The sequence below is a fragment of the Rhagoletis zephyria genome, unplaced genomic scaffold (assembly GCF_001687245.7).
Source record: "Rhagoletis zephyria isolate East Lansing unplaced genomic scaffold, Rhagoletis_zephyria_1.1 Rzeph_scaffold_01868, whole genome shotgun sequence".
Lineage (NCBI taxonomy): Eukaryota > Metazoa > Arthropoda > Insecta > Diptera > Tephritidae > Rhagoletis > Rhagoletis zephyria.
In genome coordinates, this window is record NW_016158952.1 from 1,135 (window position 1) to 23,255 (window position 22,121).

General features: G+C 33.2%; 1 protein-coding gene across 1 annotated transcript in view; it reads right to left on the reverse strand.

Moving 5' to 3' along the window:
- Positions 1 to 22,121, reverse strand: part of LOC108365434 (uncharacterized) — a gene marked incomplete at its 3' end in the record, with an annotated part of 85,113 nt that overhangs the window by 1,021 nt on the left and 61,971 nt on the right. Inside the window, exons 4-7 of the mRNA XM_017619449.1 lie at positions 21,289 to 21,405; positions 11,905 to 12,169; positions 2,212 to 2,272; positions 923 to 1,190 (exon numbers count right to left, since the gene is read on the reverse strand). Of these exons, the coding sequence (XP_017474938.1) occupies positions 923 to 1,190; positions 2,212 to 2,272; positions 11,905 to 12,169; positions 21,289 to 21,405 (711 nt within the window). The remainder of the gene's footprint in view (positions 1 to 922; positions 1,191 to 2,211; positions 2,273 to 11,904; positions 12,170 to 21,288; positions 21,406 to 22,121) is intronic.

The following is a 22,121-nucleotide window of genomic DNA, read 5'->3' on the forward strand; positions in this document are numbered from 1 at the left end:
AAAGGGAATAAAATAAGTTCCTAAAAATTACATGAAATTAAAAAAAAAACAAAATAACTTGAATCATAAATTGAAAAAATTAAAATATATTTGATAAAGAAAACAATCAAAATTAAAAAAAAAAAACAAAAATGGTGCTAAATCTTAAATGAAATAAAAAAAAATTTTCTTTTTAAAACAATAAAGTCTAGAAATTAAAAGAAAATTAAATTAAAAAAAAAATAAAAATGAAAAGAAAGAAAAAAATATTAACATCTCAAAGTTAAAAGGAATTAAAAAAACATATATTTCTTGNTTAAAAAAAAAAAAAAATTTTTTTTTTTAACAATAAAATCAAAAAACTAACAAAAAGAAAAAATCCTCTGCCAGAGAACTCAAACCTCCGATCTCTCGAATGGCACGGCACTGCCTTGCTCGCTCGGCTTTTACGACTGTCAAAAGAGGTTTTCACCATGAAATTTGTCAAGGTATTTTTTTTGTAAGACTTCCATGTCAGAATAAACAAAATCTTTCAATCTATGTTGCCTACTGCCTCTAAGTTGTCTTACAAAACACTTTCAACTGTCTAAGCCAGAATTTTCTAAGAAATATACGAGTCAAGTTCAAAAGTCGGTAATCAAATACTTGACCCACCCTGTATATGGCTTGGCTTTCTTGCTCAGAAAAATAACTTGTATCCAAAAAGTCTCCTACTTTACAAACTTCTCTCGTTTAAGCGACTTCTCTTCTGCCTCTCGGCTATAGCTAATTTCCTACTCACGAAATCAACTTTTCCAGAGGAGCTTAAATTTTAAGACTTTTTTAAGTAACTTTTTAACCAACTTTTTTTGATTTTCTTTAAATAGATATTTAAGCTTTTGTTTTACCTTTACTGGTTTAAATTGCTGTATTACTCTTATCATGCATTCAATTTTTGACTCACTTTGTATTCGCCCGCTTTCTTTCGCAGCTCAACGACTTCCTTGAACCACAAATCCAGGTTCGGTTGCGAACGTGGCGGTGCAGTGCCATTTAACAGCACCTCCTGCTCCTGTTGCTTATTGTCCACACCATCGCCCTTGCCCTTGGCCTCTTCGAAGCCGAAATTCTCCTTCTTGGTGATAAAGTGATTGGCTCGTTCCTGATCGAATGCTTGCGAGAATGGCCGTATAGTCGTTTTTCGTTCGACCTTCTCCACAATGGTCACTTGTCTGCACATTTTTTTTTATTATTTCAATTTCATTATTTTTTTATTTTATTTATTTTTTATTTTAATTTTAAATAATTTGTGCCGTTTGTTGATCAGGTGCAATCAAGCATGCCACAATTTTTTGCAATTGCCATTTGTCATTTCCAATTCGGTGGTGGTTGGTGGTGATGATGATTTTTAGGTCGCATAAAACAGAAGGGTGCGCCGAGTTTTTATATTTTCAGATTTTTTTTTGATTTTTTTTTTCAATTTCGTTGAGCATTTATTTGAAAGCAATGTGCAAATTGTGAATTGCAAGCCAAGTCCACCATGCAATACGCGGTTAAGGTTGTATTGTTGTTTGAGTTAGTTTTTGTTGTTGTTATTGTTTCAATTTTGTGTTGGCATTTGGCATAGTTAAAGGTGTACGAGTTATTCGATCGATGTACAGAAATATGTGTGTGCGTATGTGTATGTGTGTGTGTATGTACGAAGCGGCGGTAATCGCACAACGAGCAGCGGAAATGACAAATTCGAAAAGAAGTACAAAGAGAAAAATGATTTTAAAATTTCATATGTTACCAAGAGCGCTGTAGGAATGGACAGAGAAAAAGGTAATGGAATGAATGATGGTGAAGGCGATGATGGTGATGGTAAAGGTGCCTACATACAGGCAAACGTAGTTAGATGATAGTAAAGGTGTGGAAGGATATGGGGCTGAGGTACCGACTGAGGTATGATTGAGCAGCGGATGTTGGATAAAATTACATTTTTTTGCTACTTTCATGTTTTCTTTTTTGTCCTCAACACATCCCTTGCTGTCGCTAAGTGAGGAATTTGAACTCAAAAAACTATATGGAACATAGAAAAAATTCAATTTGCAATGCAACTCTATGAATGTACATATGTAAGTGAGTGCATGAGTTCGAAGAATAAAGAAAATTTGAAATGTACCAAAAATAGGATAAACTAAAAAAAAAAATAAAATGAACGTGAAGAACAAGAAAAACTGTGTTTGAAAATATGAAATAATTTTTGCATACTTTTCATGTGGTTTGCTTTCTTCGGCATCGCTAACCAGCGGCTCCAACTCATGTAGTGTAGCTGAAAGCACATAAAAAATTTTATTTTTGCTCCATTTCATTTCAAAGACATTTTCATTTATCAACAAGTAGTTTGACAATAAGTTTAGTGTGGTTTGGTTTCGTAATGTAGTAAGTAGGTACTATGTAGCAGAAAAAGTACAAAAAAAATATTAAAGTTATAAGTTGCTAGAATTAATTTTTAATTTTTTTTCATTATCAATAAATTACTACAAAAAAAAATTAATAAGGGTATAGAAGTCTAAATAAGTAAATTCATTTGAATGTGATGTATTTAGGTGAAAATAAAGGATTTTTTTTCGATCGGAGAAAATTATGTCGCTTAGCACATAGATTTGTATGAGTAAATAAAATTTTTTTTAAATATTATTTCTTAGTAGATATGTGATTAACTAACTGAAAGAGGTGACCAGCATAAATTTTTTTTTGTACAAAAATTTAGTAAAATAAATATATGTGTCGCTGTATGCCCTACGGCTTTTGCCTTTAATATATGTAACTTCGGCAGAATTCTCGGAACTATCAAGCGAGCGTTCAATTATTTGGAATATCATCATCATCATTTTACTACTTGAATCAGATTTTTAAGTGGTATTCTTACAGTTTCAAGCATTTTCATTGATCCTATAAAATTTGTGTTACATCGAAAGGAAAGAACTCATTAGGTTTGTTCCACATGAGCCACACGAGAAAAATGGGTAACAGTGAGCGAATAGCTTCCACTCGTGGATCGTAAATGTCTTCTTCTTCGTGCCCGAAATAGCCCGGACTTTTTTTTCGCAAAATATTTTAAGCCTATTTGAAAATATTAAAATTATTCCATCCCATCACTCTGGCAGTAAGGATCAGATGTAAATATTAGTCTTACCGCGGGAATGCCGAATGGACTTTGACCACCAAAAGCGAGAACTGTATTTATACTACGAGTTTCCTTTGACTGCCACCTATTCATGCTGGTCCACAATGACCTGGACATTTCGCATATCAGCGATATCGTTCAACGTTCGCTGAGCTGACATGGGGTCCATTTGCTTAAAAGTGAACCGAAGAAGGTCAGTGGCGCTCCCAACCTCTACCAGATAGGTGATCTTTATTCAGAGATTGTTTCTATTTCTTGCCAACTCGTCCGCCTTGCAGTTTACGAAAATGCTGCTTTGCCGACGCACTAGAGAGAAAGGCCAAGCCCTACTTAATTGAACGCAAAACCCTGAGAGAGTAGATGCTTTTGTAACAGCTATTATACTTCTTCTTTAATGACAGCCACTTTTTTATTTAAAATCCTTCAGCTTTCAGCTAATGTAAGGCATTCCTACGAATAATTGTTGTCCATTTTGGATCAGTTGGGCCTACTATTTAAGTTAAGAGGGATTATGCTCAAAATGTCGTTCAGCGTCAGAGTAGTAGTGGCTGCTTTGATAGGCTACAAATTTTGACAGCCAAAAACACAGCAACATTCTGCTGGATATCAGGCCATTGCGGAAATGAAGGAAATGAGTTCGCCGACGATTTTGCACGAGAAGGATTGTTAACTACCATTTCGGGACCTGAAACAATTCGTAGCCTCAGTTGGTCCTCTTCGAGAGACATAATTACTGAGTGAGTACACTCTGAACACAGTTAGTACTGAGGAGCGGTGGATGGGCATAGACAGGCCAGGCTATTCGGCTACCCTTTCCACAGAATTTTCTGGGCACCTAACTGAGTACAACTGACTGCGATTCTACTTGCACCAAATCACAAAGTCGGAATGCCGGTTCTGCCTTGAAGATAATGAAATTTCAGGACATTTTTCTCTGTTACTGTCCGGCTTTAGCCAGACGAGGATTAATATATCTTAAAGCTCCAATGTTCGACCCCTTTCTTATAAAGAATTTGCCTATCAAGACCATTTTAGGTTTCATTAGGGAAGTCGAAGGTATCTTGGGCATACTGAGTTAGGGCTCTCTCTTTAAGATATAAATACAAAGGATATTTCAGAGAGTAGTGTCTCTTGTTCTGTTATACCCAAACACAACCTGACTAACTAAGGTAACTTTAGGACAGATCCTAAAGGGTGTCTAGGAATCTACTCTTATCTATAAATGCCCTTGCTTATCTTTATACTAATACTACATAAATTCAGACAACCAGTTATTGGTTCAATTAGCCAAGAAGCAGAACAACATCGATATTTCTAGTATCTCATTTGTGCTAAGCGAAATATATTCTTCGCATAACTTTATGTGATGTAAATAAAGCGAGCAAAGCAACAAAAATTCGAATACCAAAACAAAGTAAATTAAATTCAAACGTAAATATTGGAGGAAAAGGCAGCGTTGAAATGAAATTTTTGCGGCGTGAAAACGAAACAGGAATGAATGTAATAAACAAAACTAGACCAAATACTGTAATATATTCATTTGGGGCCAGTGANTCGAAGGTATCTTGGGCATACTGAGTTAGGGCTCTCTCTTTAAGATATAAATACAAAGGATATTTCAGAGAGTAGTGTCTCTTGTTCTGTTATACCCAAACACAACCTGACTAACTAAGGTAACTTTAGGACAGATCCTAAAGGGTGTCTAGGAATCTACTCTTATCTATAAATGCCCTTGCTTATCTTTATACTAATACTACATAAATTCAGACAACCAGTTATTGGTTCAATTAGCCAAGAAGCAGAACAACATCGATATTTCTAGTATCTCATTTGTGCTAAGCGAAATATTTTCTTCGCAAAACTTTATGTGATGTTAATAAAGCGAGCAAAGCAACAAAAATTCGAATACCAAAACAAAGTAAATTAAATTTAAACTTAAATATTGGAGGAAAAGGCAGCGTTGAAATGAAATTTTTGCGGCGTGAAAACGAAACAGGAATGAATGCAATAAACAAAACTAGACCAAATACTGTAATATATTCATTTGGGGCCAGTGCAGCAGCCGTTGCGAACGTGTGAAGGGTTCAAGGATCTCTTCAAAAGCGCTTAGGTGTGCACTCTTCATTAGTGGCATAATTAATTGGTTGGACAGTTGTATAGGTAATTGGAACTGGCAACACAAAACAAAAAGAAGCAAAAAAAAAACCATTGTTCGTAAATATGTATGTATGTGAATACATATACAAATGTCTGTTAGTATAACTATGCGAATGTTAGTAATGTTGGTTAGTAGTAAATGTGTGTTTGTATGCCGGTGTACNGTATAGGTAATTGGAACTGGCAACACAAAACAAAAAGAAGCAAAAAAAAACATTGTTTGTAAATATGTATGTATGTGAATACATGTACAAATGTCTGTTAGTATAACTATGCGAATGTTAGTAATGTTGGTTAGTACTAAATGTGTGTTTGTATGCCGGTGTGCATGTAGTTGATTGCTTGTTTTTTTATGAGATAGTATTTTTTTTTCTGTAAATGCAGCGCATGAATGTCATTAATATAGAACGAAATTTCATCGAACAAATTAGGCTGAATTGAATTACACGAATAAATTAATGTAGTAAATGTAGCAAGTGTCTTTTGAGGAGAATAAGAAATAATAAAACAAAAAGGAAAAAAAATAAAAACAATCCCAAAATGATGAAAATATAAGTACATAAATGCGAAAGCTTTTGTTGCCAAAGAATTCACCAAATTAGCAGTCATTCTTTTTCACTCAAGCGGGAGAGATTTTTTCACTATTTATTGCGTTTTGCTTAAAAATGCTTTTGAAAAAATATAAAAAAAAGGAAGTAAGCAGCATTTTGTTGGCTAAGTATATAGTAGTTTTCAGCGAAAGCGGCAAAAATTTGGAATTTCAAAGCTCAATTTCACGCAAAATCAGAAAGCTAAGTTAAAGAATTGAAAATTAATATTTTTTAAATATACTTTTTAAACTTTAAAATTGTCTGTCATCTGAGTATACTAACTAAAGCTGATCTGAGCTATTCATAATAGCGTAGTATCCAGATATCTACGTCTATAAGTTTGCGAATTTAACGGGCCTAATGAGAAGTCAAGGACTGTTTTTCCTCTATCTTTTATATAATTTTTCACAGAGATTATACCGGAAAAAAATTAAAACTGATTGAAACTCTGCCATAAATACTGTCATACTGTCATAATTTTAGCAAAGCTATTTACGCGCAAATAAATAGATTTATTCTAAATACCTTTAAATCTAAGTATGTTTGTTTAACACCAATTCTTTTAGTGACCAAAATGTCCGTATAAATTATATTAATGCAAAGCTATAAATTTAAACGACAAGTTTAAACATCGATCGCAAATAATTATAATTTTGAAATGTGCACTCAAACAATCATGCTGAAGCAGAAATGCTAAACAAAGATACCTCTTGTAAGTCGGACTACCTTAACCCTTTTACGCCCAAACAAGAACGGTTGAAATTTTATTATATCTAATTTATTTATGTGATCGTGGAAATCATTTTAAGCAAACTTAAAATTAACGAAAAAAGCTTAAAAGTAAACTTTTGGGAGTTTAGTTTTTTAGTACAGCGGGCACATATGCGTGTTAATTTTTAAAATATTATTAAAGAAGGCATAACGTTTTTTTCATATCCTGTACATTGCCATATTATAACCTCATGACGGAAACACTGTTTATGTACGTGGATACACGTAACCCACCACCATTGCTTGCTATGAATATACATAAATACCTCACATTTTTTTGTAACAGCAATTTGACTACTCTATATCCAAAATAATCCAATGAGCTTCCAATGATTTTTCCACAATATATGTCAAAGAATTAGTAATAATCTTCGGAACTTGCTATCACCCAGTTTTAGTAGCAAAATATAATCGAAATCTCGTTAAGAAATAAATAAATATATATATACAGTTCAGTTCAGGAAAATTACTTCAGAAAGTACCTGACGTTTTTGACAAAAACTCTTAATCATCATGTCACACAGAGGCCAGATTTTGAATATTTTACCGTTGCTATCGAACCCGCATGACGGTAAAACTCCAAAAAATTTATTTTAACTTTTTGAACAGATGAAAACCCCCAATCAACAACCTTTATAAATTAAAATTAATTAAATTCTTAATATAGTGCACCTATATCTGATGACTTCCACAAAAAATTGTTTATTCAAACAAATGAGCAGTAGCACATACTGTTGACTCAGTTTTTCAAGACTTTGTGGACGGTTTCTGGCTTTATCTCACTAATGGCTTGATATTTGCCTTAAGGGCCTGCATCGTTCAAGAACTTTTTTCATAATGTGGTTCCTTCACGGCACACCACAAAAAAAGGCTAACGGCGTTAAACCGTAGCTTCGAGGTGGCGAATTTACATCGCCAAGACGGCTGATAACACATGATTACAATAAAAAAAACTGTATGGACCACACTTAATAAATGTATGTAGATAGTAAACTTATATTATTTTCGAATAGGTGCAACACTAATAAAATATTTTCAAACTAAAGTTTTCTGATAGTGGTCAAACGGTAGTGGTTTTACGGTAACGCACATAAAAAAGAAATATAAAAATACTCTGACAATTTTTTTGGAATCGGTCTAAAAGCAAGTGTTTTTAATAATCGCTGATAACCGTATAAATCGAAGAAAATCGTGCTACCATAAAGACATAATCATCGAAGAGCATTTTCTCAGGATGTGTGGTGGGATGTAGAATAGTCGTAGCTGAGTTATAGGCCGATATGGATGCCGCGACACGCTGACGTCATTCGCAAACGTATAGGCACATAGAACCGTCAAGGAAAGTGTTAATTTTGGATAACGGTTACTCCAAAGTGTATGACAGTATTTAGGCAGAGTTTTACGCAATTATATCTACTATCTAAATATATGTAATCAATTAAGGTCTTTGCATTTATAGCTGCTTCTAACTTCTTCAACCTATGCTAACTAAATATATAGTTATAGTTTTGTATGAAAATGTCTCACCTAACTAAATTTAAATAATTTCGAAATACACAAATGGCAAAAACTTAAACTCATGATGGATGTCAGTCTTAATGCCTTTCCTCACTAATACAAAAACTAATATTGTAAATTAAACAAAAAAAAACCTTAAACGTTCCAAGTAACAGTTCACTAAGGAGAATTTCATTTCTATAAAATCAATAACTCTTCTTTTATCTTATATGTATTTATGTATTCGCATGCTCACACTATATTTCGGCTACATAAAAAAAAAAACGATATTACAAATAAAACATAACAGATTGTAGAGCAGTAAAGGAGATGGAGAGAGGTGGAAAATTTAAAAAGATTCAAAAATACTTGTATCATTAAAAAAAATTTTTTTTAGTTATTTTTCTGTTTGTTTAATAAATTGTTATGCTGTAAACAAAATAACAAAATTTTCTCATTCCATTTCCTTTACTGTCCACTGAATTCAACTGCTTTATGTGTAAATAAAAATAAAGAGAGAATATTTTCAGTATTATAAACACTTCAACACTTACGTCATTCTTTTCGTTTTTTTTTTGTTAACTTTCAACTTACTTTTTGTCAAAAATTTTTGTTTTAGCTATTACTTTTGAAAAAGCATATTCATAGTAAATGCATTAGTTTGCATTCACCTTAATTTCGTTCTATATAAAAAAGGAAACTTTGTAGTAGAGAATTTTTTTTAATAAAATTTTCAATATTTTTCAGTATTTTTGGTTTTATAGATTTCTGTTAAAGAAATTGGCAACATAAATTTTAAAGCAAAAATTAAGTTTACATATCTAAGGAAAAATATTAGAAAAAAATCAAAAATTTAAATTACGATTTACTTAGTATTGCTATTAGTTGCTATATACGTACGTATGAGTATAACTACACAACCAGTTAAAAATGTTAGAAAAATCATGTAATTCGTTTTACGGCTTTAATTGAGGTTTTGAAAATGTTGTAAGCTATTAGTAATTTACTAATTAGAGTGCTGTTTGTTGTGGAAAATACTAAATAAATTTGGAAAATCTATCAAAACAACCGCTTTTACTGATTTAAAAAACATTTTTCTCGGCGTGTAGTTTATCTTAACTTAATTAGAAACTACATATTTTGGTTTTCTCTTTTGTAGCACTAGTATTTTGCTAACAAAATGTGCAAATTTTCATCCTTTGCCTAAAAGTATGCAAACATATTTGAAAGATTTTTAACGACCCTATGCCTGCGCCAGTAATGAAACTCATCGCATGACCTGAGCTGCTGCGCCTAAAAATTTGCCTATGAATAAAAAAATTGTTTCGTTGTTGTACGTAACAATAACATTGCATTATTTTAGACGCAGTAGTCATGCGTTGAATTTTGCATTGGCGTGGTAGCCGGGTCTTACAAAATTTTGCAATTTATTTTTGCATACTTTTAGACACCTCAAATGAAATCCCGCAATAAGCACACTTTGTTATTTGCGCCAAATTTCGAAAATACCAGCATATTTTAAGACGAATTTCGTTTTTGAGCAACAGATTTACGACGACGTGTACATAAAAAACTTGAAAATAATTCAAAATAGTACTTTCCAAAGTAAAACTACTAGCGCGAATATTACACACCATTTGGCTTTAAGAGCCGATTGTAAACTTCAAAACAATTAATAAACGTTTTTCGCTAAAAAAAAAAAACATTAAGAGAAACTATTATTCGCAACAATCACTACTTGTAATTCTTTTATTCCTAAGTTTTCAAACTTGGATTTTACGAAATTTTTTCATTTTAATTCTGTGATGAAAGTGAATGTGCATAAAAGCTTAATTGTATCCCTTCGTGGTAGAACTTTTTCATTTCTTATTTAGTCTCAAACCTCAAGCCTCGTTCTTCCATAACTGTGGAGAGTGTAAACAAAAATTCCAAAATTTGTAAATTGAAATTTCGTTAGCAAAATTTTACTGAGCTTTAAAAGCCAACTATATAGGCAACTATATGTCCCATCAGCAAAGCTCTTGCTAGATCCTTTGGTTCTTTAAACAGAATCCAGCAGACTTTAGAATAAAATCATGGGCTCTAAGCAAAAAAAAAGTTATATTGTCGGTTTAAAAATCGAAAATCCAATATTGTAGGGCACTCTGCTTGCTATTGTGCAAAATGACCTCGGCCAGTCAGTCGCCTTAAAATTAATATAGTCCCCTTCACAAGGAGAAGGGCGACTGATGTTTTGGCTCTCAGTGGTGCCACTACATAAATTTTTTATAATATTATATATTAAGGGGTTACTGGCCCCCAACTAATTTGCAAAGTGGTATGCCTGAACAGGATGCTGTATAGGTACGATGACCATATTTATGGCAGCCGAGTACGGACAAAAAAATAGTTTGCCAATTTTTCCACAAAAGCTAGAGGAGATGGTCCTAGATTTATCAGCCCTGAAACACATCTTTATTTGGCATATATTTATCGACCTTTTATGAAAGCAACACATAAATATTCAGTTTTAATATTCCTAGGCAGGGAAATATTATGAAAATATCCGACTACTTTTGTAGCAACGGACCATTTTCAGACTCGAATTTCGACCAAGCACAATGCAGTGAATAGCATCTGGAACGAGCTGAATTGCAAAGCGTACCTTTGAAGTGTTCCACTTCCCTTAGCCTTCTCATTTGGAGGTTCTCATTTTGAAGATGAAATCCCTCAAATAATTTGTTTGCCGTTGTTTTGCCTATCTGCGAATATCTTCTCTTAAGCCATTAGTTGCGAAGTACATGTGCAAAAATTTCACAAATTGCATAAAGGAAATTTTTGCACATGCAGCATATATTTAGGCACCTGGTATTAGCAGTCGCGCCTAAACTTATGGGATGAGTCTAACTTTTCAGGCTGGATGTATTGCCACACATCACTCCTGAAAGCAGTTACCCAAAAGGTATACGCAATGAAGTTGTTTAAATTGGACCACTAATTTGAGGTGGTATTTTATAGCAATCAAGTTGCGTTAAAAAAAAAATTCGAAGAATTCTGGGGTTTTATTTAATGTGCTTTAGAAAGGGGAGAACCCCATGACTCATCCCAAAGTATTTCTTGAAGATGATCATGGATTGTACGGAAAAGTATAACAAGAAGTATGCACATTCCTGCGATAAAACTCAAAATTACTTCATACTCGTACGATAACCACTTCTTTATAAGACAAAAAAAACACTTACTTTCTTAAATTGGGCTGCCAAAGAGTAATTTAGGTACTTAAAATACGTACACTTTAATACTAGCAAAATTAACAATACTAATCGCTTCGAAGAAAATTTAATGCCATGAACAAAAATAACTAAATTTTGATAGGAAGTTGTGAAAAACTCTAATTTTTCTTCGTGCGTCGCCTAACAAAAGCTTATGAAATTATACTCAGCCATTTTTCACTTTCATCACAGTAATGTTGGCTATTGTTTCTCTCTGCCAAATTTTATAATTACCAAAAAAATTCTATCAACCATTTGTTGACAATCAAACAATCAATTGCCATGACCGCAATGAAAACATAAATAAATTTCACGTTTCAACTAATGCAATTTATCAAATGTAAATTAATTGCTTTTAGTGATGTTAGTAAATTAGTTTAAGAGAATTGAAAAAATTTTTACTTTTTAATTAAAATTTAAATTAATTATTATTACTAGTATTATTATTTGGTTTTGTTTTTTTAATTAGTGATTAATATTTAATAGCGACAATTTAATATTGTCGCACCTTCTTTCTGATTTGTTGTACGTTTTTTATGAACCGTTGGCATTGCCGCCTGTGGGTGTTGCCTTAGATGCAGTTGTTGCTGCTGTTGCTGTTGTTGTTGGCTAGCTTTGAGCGCCCCCATTGATATTGATTTTCTGGGGTGATCCGCCGCATCGCCGGCCTCAATGCCCTTTATTCGTCGGACATTGGGCCAAACGAATTGCAAACGATATTCTGTGCTCAATTTTGAGATGGTCTTTTTGAATAGGCCATTTGACTCACCCGCCTGCAAAAGAGAAGAGCAGAGGAGAGAAATACAAGAACAAGAAGAAGAAATAGAATAAACACCAAAACGAGAACGAGAACGAGAGTAAGAAATATTTAAGTGCAATAAATTGAAAAGCAAAAATGTATATTATTAGTTAAAATAAAGAAATTTGCCAGTATAAAAATTTTAATATACATATTTATTTATATTTTTCCACAATGCAATCACGTTGACGACGACAGCAAGAGTAGCAAAATTGTATTAGCAAAGTAAATGGTAGAAAAATTGTTGGAGAAAAAAGAAAAAAGAGAAAGACAAAATACAAGTATTTTTTGTAAACTTTACATTATTTATGACTAAGTAAATATTTGTTTGTTATAAATAATCCTTTTACAATACATATTTACATAAAATACTCCAGTACTGAATAGGCAATACATAACTTTACATATAAACAATTGTTTTCGTGGCTACAACTGAAATTCATGCAAAATGTTAAAATAATTCCAAAATTTTATCCACATTGAAAACTGACCTATAGTTATGAAAATAGAGTTTTCGTTGCTACTGCTGATCATTTTGTATATATGAATCGGATAACTACCAAAGCAAATAAGTCGGAAATCTGCTGTGTGAGCTTAACACCGACATAGACATAGTGCAGCGAATTAATATAAAGCGGCGTCGCTGGTTTGGTCATGTCGTTTGAATGGACACCGACGCTCCAGAACTGAAAGTAATCAACTTGGTAACCGCTGGTGGTTGCAGGGGAAGAGTGCCAGGAAATAAAAAGTGGAGAAGGACTTGGCTTCACTTAGCATTTGCAAATTTGCGTCAGTTGGCGCAGAACAGAAACGACTGGAATGCTGAATTGTTCCCTTTGGTAATTAACAGATTCGTATGTATGTATAATCATAGTACTTAATCATGAAATTAATGTCGTACTTTTGATTCTAAATTGTATGAAAATGGACTGAATCTTGTGCATACATACATACACATGTTTGGCATAAATCACTTCGCAATAAACATTGGGCTTGGTCAGCAATTCGTAAACGATTGGAAAACTAACATTTTTTCAAGTCTCACCTTCGATAACGAGTGTCGAATAGCTTAGTATTCCATTCGATAACTAGGCCATTCTCCATCGAAACGGAACCCTCGTTATCCCTTCCGTCCAAATGACGGGTTCTTTGAGGTCTTCAAAATAGCGTTTGTTTCAGTGATACGTTCTTCAGGCGACATGAATCTCTTACCGCCCAGCCATTTAGTTTGGTTTGGAAACAGAAAATAGTCGCTAGGCTAAATCTGGTGAATATGGTGGATCGCGTAGGAGTTCGTTGCCTAATTGATGGACTGCACTGTCTTGATGGAACATCACTTTGTTCTTGGCCAAATGTGGTTTATTATGCTGAATAATATTCGTCAGTGATCGGTTTGCCATTTTCAAGATAATCGCTGCGAATGATACCGCTTTGGACTTCTTTGGTGCACTTTTTGATTGCTCCTTGGTCTCTGGTGTGTTATGGTGGATTTATGTTTCACAAAATGTTGCGAAATGGTAAAAAAAAACTCATTCTGATTGAGGCTGAAACATCGCCACACATTCCTTTTGAATGTGAGTAAGCGCGGTAGCCATCGCGATGCTAGCTTTTTCATATCCAAATATTCATGTAAAATATGATCTACCCCTACAGGAGAGATGCTTACAGCGTTAGTCATCTCACACACTTTCACACTCCGATCGTCCAAGAAATTCACAAGGCTGTCTGCTTTCAACGGCTTTAAAGTAAAGTCATTGACTTTTGAAATTTCCCTCGTATAAATGAAAAGGTAAAACATACAGCAAACGAAGAAAGTTCTATATCGAAGCCCAACCGCCAAAACAACGTAAATGAAATTTTCGTTTTTAATTTTCTTGAGAAAGTTGACATTATTCAAGATTTTCTTTTTAAGCATCTATATGCATTTCTTCAAAATAAAAAAAGCCTAAAAAACGTCACTTAAGTTGTTTTTGCGGTTAGATCTCAATAAACACTCCTCATTGATCTTATGTGTGCGAATATTCGTATTGATTTTATTTATAAGAATATCTTTTAAAAATTACTGAGAAAATCTGCTTAATTGCATCGCTTAAAAAGGAAGACTTGATGAAATGTCTTTCGGAATTCAGTGAAAAGTAATTCTCCTTAATTTAATCCTCTTAAATAGAATAGTGTCGATAAAGCGACCACTCTAGCCGACTAGAGTCCGGGTTCGAGGACAACTATATAGCGCAGACTTATATTTTTTCACTTTCTATTTTTAGCTTACAATAAGGTAACCTAATAAAAATCGGCAGAATTCCTTCTTGATTTCATTCAAAAGAAAGTACCACTAAAAATAAGAGTGCTCTCTTCTTGAAAAAAACTCATTGATATGTCTTCTAACTTTTGTTCTGAGTATTTTATTAGGTGGATTCGCTTTAAGCACATAAATACACACCTTTGACTCGATACCTAAGGAGCGGGCAAAGAAAGCCAAGGCGCTCTCGAGCACAATGAAAGGACAAACAGGCAGAAGGACTTATCTACGCTTGGGACGAAAAACTAGCGTAACTTCGCAAAGGATTGAAGCAATTGACAAAGTTACCAGTATTGGGCCAAACCGGCAAACTATTGTAACTATTTATTGTAGAAAAAAAAAAAACAAGAAACAAATTATTTTAAAAAGCAGTAATATCCGACGTTATTCTTATAGCATTTCTAAAGTACCATTTCATCGACTGCAAATTTCATTGCTTTAGCTGTTAGATATATTTTTAAATATAATCCCAATTGATTGAAATGGTAAAGTACTTGGGAAGTTTGCCGAAAGTTCATTACTTAAATAAGTAGGTATACATACATGTGTACGTAAATCAGATGTGTATCATTTAGAAAAGAGGCACTTCAGTATTTTCAAAAGTTAAGGCAAATACCACAAGACATATATCAATATGAAGTACATAGAAAGTAAAAAATTGCATACTATCGCACATTTTAATGTATTTGTGTACATACACATTAATTTAATTAATCATAAAATTAACTGCAAGAAATTGAGAACTAATCGAGTTTTTAAAGGCACTTTTTTACAGTAAGGATTCACATACACACTTTTCCATAAAAAAATTTTATGCGGCGATAATTTATTATTTAATCATGTTTGCAAAAACAAAAGTCTTGATAAGCGGTTTGTTGTTAAGCGTTTTCGTGGTGGATGTAGGACCAGCTTTCGAAAAAAGGCGCAGACAAACAGTAAGGTTTCCAACATTTTCTGAGATGTTTATAGTACTTTTTTTTTAATTGAAAAAATATAGTACACTTCAAACATATATTTTGTTTTATTTAAAAGAAAAAGTAAAAATGCTTTTTAAGTATACATTAGGGCGAAGTAATTTCTTCGGATCGAAATTTTCTAAGAAAATGTATAGCAAATTCAAATTCTACGATTAATTCTGTGCACCATTTTTACTTAAAATCGAGCGTAGAGTTCCAATATTTATGCCGTACACTTTTTAGAAATAAAATTACTCCGCCCTAGTATACATACATCTTTTTTTTACTTATGCAGTCCTTGGCCGTTTTTAACAATTAATTGTTAAATATGCAAGTATCATATGCTCGATATGACCTTTTATTTTAAAAAATATTTCACTTAACATAGTCATTTCAGTATTCCATTTTAATAAGCATTTTTTCTTGCAAACTACTGATATATAATTTTATTTATAACTGAATAAATATTGTATGCAAAAATGCTATATAGTAAATTGCAGTGTTTTTCGAAAGTCTCGTAAAGTTTTGGGTAAACAGCTTTCATTTCCTCCCAAGCGTTAAACAATTTAAATTCGAACTCATTTCATCTTGTGGGTGACCCAAATCATCATCTTTTCGACTTCGTTTGTGTACGAGAGATTCATAATAGGCAAGCATTTCATTACTAAGGCCAATAGTAACGAATTTTTGGAATTAATTTTTTTGAACCTCGGGTCGAGAAAATTTGATGCGGCTAGCAAAAAAGAATGTTCGATGGATGGATTTTAGACAACTGCAGAATTCATATTTCATGGAAATATTTTTACGATTATTCTACAATTAATCGATTAACAATCGATTAAGGAAACACAAAACTACGATAAAATTAAATCGTTAATCGGACAAAAATAATCGAATAATTTAATCAAATGATTAATCGCTGCCACCTCTAGTCAGCACATACAGCTATCAACACATTTTCAGGCTGGATTACGTGTTGGTTTGAATTTTCATTTCATTTATTAGACAGCTTTGCAATGCACTGGCCTTTACAAATAGATATGCACTGAGCAAAAAATCAAGCGGAAACCTTAGTTGAGAGGCACAACTGTAAAGCAGAGAAGAACCATGCATACATACATATATTTGTACACATACATCTGTATAAATATACTATACACATACAAATATCTACTTTAAATCTTTCAATGTGAGCAACCAACCAGTATTGCTTTTATGTAAATTTCTTTTTTTAATACCAATGTATGTATGTATATTTTTTGCCCAATTTCTTTGCCTTCTTAGTGGCGTATGGCAACAAATGACGACGGTAAATCGAACATTGCCAATTGAATGTGTTCGCCTTACATATTTGTGCCATACACATTTTCACATCGAAGTGGTTACGCGCCTAAATGCATGCTTGCAAATGTGTGTCGCTGTTGAGTGTGTCTTAAGGAGATATGAGCATACTTGCCGTCATTTATGGTACTTAATACGAATACATATAGATGTACATACTGTACGTGAGACGGTGCATCAATTGCCACAGTTGCAATGGAGAATAGGAAGGTATTTATTACAAGGACTTGCAACAGATACATTTACATTTAGCAACACTGACAAGAATTTCGCCACTTTATACATATACACATGCAAATGCATTAGGGTGGTCCTTAAAGGTATTAGTATCTAAACTTTGTATGAGGCGACCTTTTATTTTGTTTTACTACGTACAAAATAAAAATAAAGACATCTACGAAAATTTCAAAATTTTAAAATAATTGTATTAGCGGTCGTTACGAGGGCTTTAAACCCGATAACTTGACATAATATTGAAAATTGTTCATTTAAATTCAAAGTCAGCTCTAAATGGATTCATCATGCAATATTAAGCTCCAAAGGTTATTATTTGTTTAAACCTTTTCGGAATAAGTGCAGAGTTCTTCACATTTTTTCTTAGTTCTAAAACGGTGGTTTAAAAAATAAAAGTTATCTTAAAAAAATACTAAGAAACTCATGCAGGAAGAGTTAATATCTACTTACTGAGATCAAAACGAATTTGCTTTTTAATTTTTTATCTGGGTAGTTTTTTTGAGAAAATCGCATGTTTGTGTGGTTTCGGGGTCTAATTTCATTAATAACTAAATTGACAAGCCCGATCAATACCAATCGGTATTTCGTTGAAAAGATAATTAACATACGCGTCAAACGACATACAACTTGTTTTGATCACCTTAAAAAATTTCGTTGAATTTGTGCGATTTAAAAAATTTTAATTTTTTTCAAATCTTAGTAGCGACCCCTAAAAAATATTTAAACAATTTTAAATTTTCGTGGATGTCTTTATTTTGTACGAAATTTCGAGTTGTTGATGATTTTTAAGAACCACCCTAATAAGTGAATTTATGCTTCGTGAAAGTGCAAAGAGATCCCAATGTAGGTACTTTGTATATGTGTGTGTGTAGCTATGCACATACTTAGCCATATTAAGGCCGTATGATAGAAATTGATGCGGCATCGCAAATCTCTCCAATTCAGGTTACGTAAAATATGCAATGAAGTGGAATTTATTTTTTACTTTCCAAATTTTTGTGGTTTTATTGAAATCGAAATTGGATAGAAAGCAGTAGGATTGTTGAAAGGAAATTTAGTTACTAATATTTTAGACGGCAGTGTTTACATGAGAGTGGAAGAAAACTTTCTAAGTAGCAAATATTATACAAAAATAATAATTTAGGATTCATGACGATGAACGTAAGCAACTGTCTTCGTTTAAGTTTTCCTGTGCTTTTCTGTCTGTTAGAAATTTGAAGTTAAGGTGGTGACTGGTCCCGGGAGAAATTTTTTACTGAGCTACGGATATAGAAAGTGCATGTGAGTGTGCAGAAATTGTGCTTTATACTTTCTTCGACATCTCACCTCAAATAGGCGTCTGTCTCATTTGGAACTAAATAATGCAGCCAACTATCCGCAGATGGACAGCTTCTCCAAGAATTAGTAATAATAATAATAATTTGGTGTTTACACTTTTGCTAAGTGTTTGGCCGAGCTTCTTCTCCAGTTTGTGGCATTGCGTTAGACAAATGGAGGGAGCTACAGACTTACGCAGCCTCTGATCGGCAAGTGGGTTTTATGAGAAGCTTTTTCATAGTAGAAATGCATTCGAAAGTTTTTTATTTTTTGCTAAAGAGTGATTGCTGTTAGAAAAAAATAATTTCTAAATTAGATGTTGCTCGGACCAGAGATCGAATCCAGGTCTCACTCAGCTACAGCGGCAGCGAAGTTTTTGGGGGGTTGGAATTATCTTTGGAGAACTTGAAATTACATAAGAAATATACATATATNTACCCCTTTACATATGCGTGAATTTATACATAAATGAATGGATGCTACAAATCATTGATACTATGTTGATTTTTATGTACATAAATAAACTAATATTTACGAAATACATAGCATACATTATTGTTGTTTTGTGGCAAAAAATAAAAACATAAATAGAAATAAATATGTTTAAGTTATAACCAACATGCAAAGTGCCTTCGTATTTGAAGACTTGAGTGTTCTAAATCTATTTCCAGCTCATATGTTGCCAATATTATTTTACATCATTTAAGACAACCAAGTTAATAGATATAGGCCACTCGTACTACATATGAATGCATTTACAAAGCTGCTAAGACAGTCAACATTCAAAGTAAAATTAAAATATTCAACGCTATGTATTTTACAACTCTTGTTTTTGAATACATTTTCACTCACATGCTTGGCAAATGAACATGCGAAAGTCCTTTTTAAACAAATTTATCTGTTAAAGCTATGCACTTTTTAAGTCTGTGCTAAAGATGAAATAAATATGTACAAGTTTATATAAAACTTAAAAATTACACCGTAGTTTGGCTAAAATGACACAAAAAACGCGAGACACGTAAACTTAAATTTTGGGTTGTATATTACGGATCTGATACCATTTTTCTAGATCAGGTAATTTTTTGCAAGATATTCTTATTTGAAGTTAACATGGGGAATGAAAAAAAAATCTAACTTTAAGAGGGAAAAAATTTAAAAATAGCATATTCGTACATGGCGTATACGTAACATCATACAACAAATTTTAATGCTGGATTTACACTAGACATTAAATGGCAAAAATGACAAAGTTGGACATTAAAAAATAATCGTGTCATTACGTTAAAAAAATATTCATTAAATTCATTTCCACGTGACATTTTTTTAAATTGCATAAATTTTTTGTCATTTCAATGCCTAGTGGAAATTTGGCTAACGCATTTTCATTTGCCTATTCTCAATTTTTTTTTTTTTAAATTTATCCATCGACTTCTCTGACAAGCTATAAATTTTGGTTGCTACAAAAAATTATAACACTGTGCTGGGTACCAGGCCATTTTGGAATCGAAGGACCAGANTATTAAATTCAATTCCACGTGGCATTTTTTTAAATTGCATAAATTTTTTGTCATTTCAATGCCTAGTGGAAATTTGGCATAACGCATTTTCATTTGCCTATTCTCAATTTTTTTTTTAATTTATTCATCGATTTTCTTCGTTAGTAGCTTGATTTTTGTTTGTAAAAGAAGAGGCTTTAATGCAAATGACACAATTTAAAACTGTAATTTTCTTAGTTTTTTCTCTGTTAAAATTTGATTTTTTACTATAACTATACATAATTTCTGATATTAGAACTAAAAGGACCTGCTTTAGTAAAAAGTTCCAAATGAAAATCTCAGAAAGCGAGTATTGAATAAAACAGCTCCCCGCCCTTGATTCCAGATATGTACTGACGGTTTAAGGATGCGTGCTGTGTCCTCCGTGCAGGTATTTATGGATATGGTTCCTAGCTTGCGATTCCTCTGGGCAGATGGCCCAGACTTAAGTATTAGAAATCTTAACCTAAGCTAATTAAAGCTTGAAGAGGTTGTGGAGGCCACCATTATAGTTATATTTTAGTGATTAAAGACTGCCTTGACAAGTTATAAATTTTGGTAGGCACATAAAACATTACACTGTGCTGGGTACCAGGCCATTGTGGAATCGAAGGATAAGAGGTCGCTGACGACTTGGCACAGGAAGACTCGTTAACTGCCTTTTTGGAAACGGAACCATTCTGTGGCCTCAGATGGTCGTGTTCGAGAGCCATAATTACTTAGTCTTACTTTTCAGCACAGACGTTATTGTTTAATTTATTAGAAATGGCGTTAAGCTATTCTATGGGTACCTGACTCGTCACAGCCGATTGCAATTTTACATGCACCGATTGGATGTGGTCACAAAGTCAGAGTACTTCAACAACTAACTAACCCTTTGACCCTATAAATGGCTAGGTTGAAATAAATATAAAAAAATATCTTAGGTAATATTCCTTTAGTTTAGAATCTAATGCATGAACATCTTTAAAAGAACCCAATAAAGATTATCTTTAGCCAAGAAACCTGTTTTTTTTTACTTTAACTTAGATAAGAATTCAAACTAAGGAAAATACAAAATTATCCTAATATAAGGTAAATAAGTCTGCAGTTTTTTAAATATTTCATGATTCTTCTTTTGTATATACACCTTAATATATTATTGTTATGCCACCAATATATTTTTTCAGACAAACACACATATAATTTACCAACACAAGACGTTAAACACAATCACTATACATATGTATGTATCATATGCGCTAATGCAAATACTTGCGCTAATCTGAATATCACATTCATATGTATATTCATATTCTATAGACATGTGAATACAAATAACATACAAACATATTTTTGTACATAAGCTTAAGCAATCTTTGGTAATTAAAACTTTGATTTTAAAATCAAGGACATGCCCCTAAAAATATACCTGTTTTTTAGCCGTTCCATCAACTTCCTCCGGTATGGCATATGCACGTCCATTGGGCACAACTGGCGGTCCCTCAGATTTGCTTCGGCGTGATGGTGTACCACCACGTTCTTCAGACTGCGAAATAAAATAGATGAAGAAAAAACTTTATTAGGATCGAATAAGTTTATGTAAGTATTAATTTTTATTTATAAAAGATTGTTAACCAGAAACAAGGAGCGTATATTTATAGTAAATACTATCTTCAATTACATGAGCGGCATTTTCGGAATTATATAAAAAAGCCCTTCCCAAGTTTACCCATGGAAATATGTATTTATTTCTTTACACATGATTTAGCGCATCCTAAAGTACAACTGGTACGATGAGGAATGCCATCGGGCGCAGCGCGAGGAATGTGGGACCGCTATTGGGAACTAAAGAGGGAAGCGAGACGTATTTGCCGCAAAAAGTGCAAAGAGCTTTAAATGCTAGCCGGCAAGAAAAACGACCAAAAATTTTAACAGAGAGTTGGGGATTTGCGGAAGGTTTCAAGGCCAGGATGAACTCCTGTAAGAACAACAACGGTGACCTGGTGACCGATGTACAGAACATACTTAAATTATGGAGGGAATACTTTTGCACCCTATTGGACCCAGCAGTACTGAAAGGAGTGGAGAAGACGAACCAACCCGACCCCTGATGATGACAATGGAGTCGATTCCCGACCACCTGACTGTGGCGACGCGCGAATAGCGGCTAAAAAATAACAAAGCTGCTGGAGCTGACGCCATTACAGCCGAGGTATTCAAGTACGGCGGCGAGGAGCTGATAAGGTGCATGCATCAACTCTT